General features: G+C 43.6%; 1 protein-coding gene across 1 annotated transcript; it reads left to right on the plus strand.

Annotated features, from left to right (window-relative positions):
• The first annotated feature begins 1,175 nt into the window (after window positions 1-1,175).
• LOC143557288 (putative mitochondrial protein AtMg00860) lies at window positions 1,176-1,538 on the plus strand. Its single transcript, XM_077046397.1, has one exon. The coding sequence runs from the start codon at window positions 1,176-1,178 to the stop codon at window positions 1,536-1,538; it is 363 nt and encodes a 120-aa protein (XP_076902512.1).
• The last annotated feature ends 4,486 nt before the right edge of the window (window positions 1,539-6,024 follow it).

Raw genomic sequence — 6,024 nt, forward strand, 5'->3', positions numbered from 1 at the left:
TCTCATACGGTCCCTCAGTGATATCAACAACTGTGAACACCATAAGGTATTTAGGAGGTGCTATCATTATTATTATTAATTAGTTTTAAGTCTGAAAACACCAATCAACCTTTTTTTGGATGGTCAATGAAACAATCAAACTAACGGAAAACCAAAAGTGAAAAAAGGACCACAACAGGACCCCATATCTGTGAAAATGCCACCACGGGGTTGCAACTTGCGTTTTAAGTTCCACCACAGGGATCATATTTGCAATTAACTCTTTTGTAAATTTGGGGAAAGCTTGTTTGCCTAATTTATTTTTTAATATTTGTTCAAATTGGTTTTAAATAGATGACAGAGAGAGAGAGAGAGATATTGCAATGATAAATGTATAAAAGTATTATTTAATTGAACAAAAGAGAAACATGTAGTTTTTTTTTAGTGTAAAGATACGTATGGGGATGGGAAACGGCATGAGAATGCTCTAATACACAGAATTAGACTAATGGGCATGTAATCCGCAAGCGGGTGAAGGGGTTTGTTGATATAGGGATGAAATGGATAAACAAAGTGCCACATCCATTACTAATGTTGCCTTGATCCAAAAACTCTCATAAGGAAAACATTACTTAGGCGATCCCAAATTTCTAGAGAAAGTGAATGTTAAGCCATCCGGTCTGGGTGCCCTATCTTCATCGCAGTCTCAAATTGCGGTTTTATTTTTTCAAAGTAAATGAATGAATCAAATGATCACTGTAAGTAGGGGTGTTCAGAAGAATCTGAATCTGAATTATTCAACAATCCGAATCCGAACTATCTGAATTTTTGGATATCCAAAAATTTGGATTCGGACAACAATTCTGGGAGTTTTCAGATATTTGCATTATCCGAACTGTCCGAATATTAAAATTAATATCTTTATATATTATCATATAACACTACTATAAAAACGTCTATTGACAACGGTATGAGCAGTGATTTATAACGGTGTGAGGTCCAACCTTTGAATATAATGTAGAGCACCGTCTTATTTTTAACAATTATCCCAACCCGTTGTAAATAAAAAGGAAACTAGCATTGTTTTTTAGACAAAACCTTTAACACTCGGATTTAATCATTATTTTAAAACGATAAAAAACCAGCATTTTTATGGGGACTCATTCGATCAATGTCTTTCTAATCTTGAGAGGATGATGAAGCGATTCATAGAGACTAAGTTGATGTTGAACTGGGAGAAGTGCCACTTCATGGTGACTGAAGGCATTGTGCTCGGGCACAAGATTTCGCGAGATGGTATTGAGGTAGACAGAGCTAAAATCGACACTATCAGTAGACTTCCTCCACCGACTAGTGTGAAATCCGTTCGTAGTTTTCTCGGGTATGCGGATTTTTATCGTAGGTTCATTAGAGATTTTTCTAAGATCACCCGGCCTATGACTCGCCTTCTAGAGAAGGACGTCGCATTCGACTTCGATGCTGATTGTCTGAAGGCGTTTGAGTTTTTCAAGGGGCATTTGGCTAATGCCCCTATCTTAGTAGCACCCGACTGGAGCTAACCTTTCGAGCTCATGTGCGACGCTAGTGATTTTGCAGTCGGGACTGTTTTAGGTCAGTGGAAGGACAAGCACTTCCATCCTATCTATTACGCAATTAAGACCCTCAATGATGCTCAGGAGAACTACACGACTACTGAGAAGGAGCTTCTAGCAGTGGTCTTTGTGTTCCACAAATTTGGTTCTTATCTCGTGTTGTCCAAAACCATCGTTTATACTGATCATGCGGCATTGCGATACCTGTTCTCCAAAAAATATGCCAAGCCTCGCTTGATACGATGGATTCTCCTACTTTCAAAGTTCGATATTGAGATTAGAGATAAAAAGGGAGCAGAGAATGTAGCTTCGGATCACTTATCACGTCTGGAGGATCCAAAGAGAGAGGAAATTAGAGAGGATGCCATCAGGGATAAGTTACCCCACGAGTCGTTGATGATGGTGAGAGTGAAATTTGAGAGAGAGCCAGTCTTGTACGTTAGTGCTGAAGAGGAGGGTCTTCTGTGGTTCTGTAGGTTCCCTGGACGGATCACACGAGATATCCCGATATACACAGGTGCGGAATCCCTGTGTAGATCGTTACGGACGTAGAATATGAGCTCACGAACACACGAACACGATACTAACAACCACACGTTATATTGATAACTCAAACCGAGATACTTACAGACTCTTGACCTCACGTCTATAGACTTACTGAATTACACGTAAATAACCAACTCGATCAATACTAAACAGTAAACCCGTAAACTATTTAAATACACGACAACTTCGCCTCAGGCGAAGTTGTCTATAACTTCGCTCGTTCAACAAGTTCGCCTAGGCGAACTTGTCAACAACTTCGCTTGGTTAACAAGTTCGCCTAAGCGAACTTGTCAACAACTTCGCTTTAAACAAACAATTACATAAAAAATATTACAGACTCGATTACAGACTTTATACATATGAACTACTGACATCTATGCACCAACAGACTCCCCCTTGGCAGTAGCTTCATATCTTGATCTTTCAGCTCTTGTCTCGTAATCCTGTATCTTCACGCGTGCACTCCTTCTCTAACACACACCGTTACTACTCGCTGATATTTCCTTGCTTCATCCTTCCAAGCAGGAATATAGAATATCTTCTTTTCATTTAACACTTGCAAATCGGCTTTCGATAAGTTAACAAGATGCATCGGGTCATACACCCTCAGCACTTCTTGTTCATCTTCGTCTTCCATCACGGCTTCAGCAGTCTGGCAATCAACGTACCACCATTTTAGATTCTTCAACACATCTTGAGGCATAGTCTTCATTGGAACCTCCTTGATGCATCGGATCGGTTTGTACTTCATCACCATCCATGGCTTGCCATCTGCTCTCAATCCCCTCTCTGTATCCTCCACGAGCTTTCCGTTCTGTGGCTTTAATAGTTCAAACTTCTTTTCTTTAATGCCTTCTTTCCACACAATCTTCTCAATCATTCTCGCCATATTGTTGTCACTTCTGTTTATCAGGCCCAACCTGGCCAAATCCTTCACCTCGCATTCTGGCAACGTATTGAGAGATCTCAACATTCTCTTGAAGTATTGAATGTCATCATAACGCTTCACCACAAACAACTTGATCTGTTCATCATAAATCCAACAGATGATTCCCTTCTTCGACTCAGCATAGCCTTTGATGTTATAACTTTTCTTGAACATGGCTGGAACAGCAGGCTTCTTGGTCTTAATAAACCAATGAGCACAGCCTTCCTTCCACCTAGGCTGCTCCTCCCACTCAGTCTCATCCATCTCAGCACTCACGTCGGCTTTCTCAACCTCAGGGATCTCGTGTTCAACGTTTTCTTCTACTATCTCCCCCTCTTCTATTCCATCTTCAATCACAATCTGCTCACCGATCTTCTTAATCATATCACTCGGCAGCACATCTTCATCGAACAACACCTCATCACTGAACATGTCATCGTCAAGCTCTTTCAGCGCATCAATCACGTCATCCTCAACTAACACCACATCATCACCAGAACCACCAGCCACGTCAGTAGACTCCCCTTCAGCTGTGGAAGTACCAAGAGCTTCAGAAGTTCTTGGCAGCTCACCACCTGCATCTTTCGATGCATTGGGATCATCGTCTCGGTCATTCCTCTTCTTCGTTCTGAGCTCGTCGCCTTTACAGCTCATCTCCCTCTGAGATGCCAAGAACTCCTTCAAGGCATCTATGATTTTCCCATGCTCAACCAGGAGGGATGCCTGTAGTTGATTTGCTTCCACTAGGCTTTTGAATAGTCTTCGATTGTTCTGCCACGATCCGCTCTAGTGAAGCTATTCTTTCTGAATCTGACATAGGCGGAGGCGAGACTCCAGAAGCAGGCGTAACAGCAGGTGGTACCATACCTGATAACCCTGCAGCAGTGACGACCGTTGACTCCACAAAACGAGCAGCTACCACCGACTGAGTAAGCGTTGGCGGTGGTAGTGACACGATCTCCGGAGTCGACGTCTGGATGGTAGTGGTGGATGGAATGCCAGCCGTTGATGTAGCCACCACGGGAACATCCGCAGTGCTTGTACTTGTCACCTGTACAGAAGAAGGAACAATGGACATACCAGACAGTGCGGCCGGAGCAAATCGTACAGTCCTTGAAGTCTCTCCAGCTCCCATGCCAGCACCTGTCCTCTCCTGTCTTGATCTTCTAATCAGCTTATGTATGTCTTCTTCTTCTTCTGACTCATCATCATCCTCCGTTCTCTTCCTCTTCCCAATCGTTCTCTCTCTAGACACCATCAATCGTCTCCCCTCATTCATAATCTCATCCAAATCGGAGTCAGCCATCGATGTAGCTGCTCTAGTCATACTCACACCCAAACTTTGTGCAGCCGAGACCTGCACCTCTTCAACTTGATCCATGTCAAAATAGCCTTGACCTCCAAAAGCAGCGTCAAGGTCTATATCTTCAGCAGCAGACACAACAGGCACAGCAGGAGCAGGAACAACTTGAGTTGCTCTTGCCTGTCGTGGTTGAGGATCTCTGAACTCGTCCCCACCAGCAGGAACATACTCTGGGTTGATTAAAAACCCAAATAGTGGAGTATGCCTGGGACGACGTTCAGGATTGCTCCTCGCACTTGACGTGCGGCATTGAGCAAAGATACGTTTGCTCACCGATTCCACGTATCTGATCGGGCGTCTCTGAGGTAGACTCGGAGCGACATGGTTCAGTATCATCTGGATGAACCGTGGGTACATAATGAACCGCTCCCGAGACATCGCCCGTCTTTGTCTATCAATCTCGTAGAAGACCATTTGACTGAAACTATAACGCTTGTTATAGGTCAGTGCAGTCATGGCAGACTGCATGGTCGCACCCATACCATCTGTGCCCGCCTTCCTCCCCGACATGCACACGATCATAACGTGCATGAGGAAGCGCCACTGATCTAGAAGGAAACCCTTCCTCCTCTGGGTATCTCCTAATGGACCAGAGTAGCCCATTCGAAGAAATGCTCCAACACGAAAAGGAGCTAAGAACTCTGTAGGATTGTCTCGAGTCTCCTCACCAAACCATAATGCCACCCGGATCTGTTCAGAATTGAACTGAACCTGTTGATTGTTCACCGTCGCTCGCATGACCGGGGGCTCAACACGACAATCATATTCTACCGTCTGCCAGAAGTCTTCGATATTCGGCAGAGATATCGGCAGAGTGTTGGTGATCGCGTGAAAAATCCTCGAACGCAGGAGGAAAGTTATTATCTCGCGATAATCGTCAACGCCGCTCACTTCCGGGTCAAGTGTAATGTACATATTGTGACCCGGGAAGAATTGTCTCTGATTGTCACCATCATCTCCTCCTGCACCACCAGCACCAGCTATCGCAGCCATAACTGCAACAAACTAACCAAGTTAGAACGACACAAAGACATAGCACAAGTTCGCTTTGTTACCATGAGCGAAGTTGTGATAAACTCTGTATAGGCGAAGTTAAAGTTGAGGCGAAGTTGGGAACAACTTCGCTTTAGCTTTAAGTTCGTCTAATTAACACTAAGTAAAATTGATATTAGGCGAAGTTAAAGTTAACTTCGCCTCATCACAACATCGCCTCAGGCGAATTTAAGTTCTGGGCGAAGTTACGGATAACTTCGCCTCAGGCGAACTTAAGCTTCGGGCGAAGTTACGGATAACTTCGCCTCAGGCGAACTTAAGCTCCAGGCGAAGTTACGGATAACTTCGCCTAAACCCTAACTTCGCCTGAATCTGAATCGGCGACAGTGAGATTCATGGAACAACGTGCAGTTGATGATTCGGATAGTTTAGACGATTAAGAACTCTTAACCACAAGTTTTAAGGACATGTTGACGATCAGTATAGTGTTTAACACGTAAAAACATAGGTTATGAAAACCGGTTTCAAAACCGATGGTTCGAGGTTAATAACCGGGTCGAAACGACCCTTGATTAGCATGAACGAACTTGTAATATATGATAAAACAACATCTCGAACCTTTG

The sequence above is a fragment of the Bidens hawaiensis genome, unplaced genomic scaffold, assembly GCF_021521415.1.
Source record: "Bidens hawaiensis isolate Kalapana, Puna unplaced genomic scaffold, B.hawaiensis_p1.1 tig00018859_1, whole genome shotgun sequence".
Taxonomy (NCBI): domain Eukaryota; kingdom Viridiplantae; phylum Streptophyta; class Magnoliopsida; order Asterales; family Asteraceae; genus Bidens; species Bidens hawaiensis.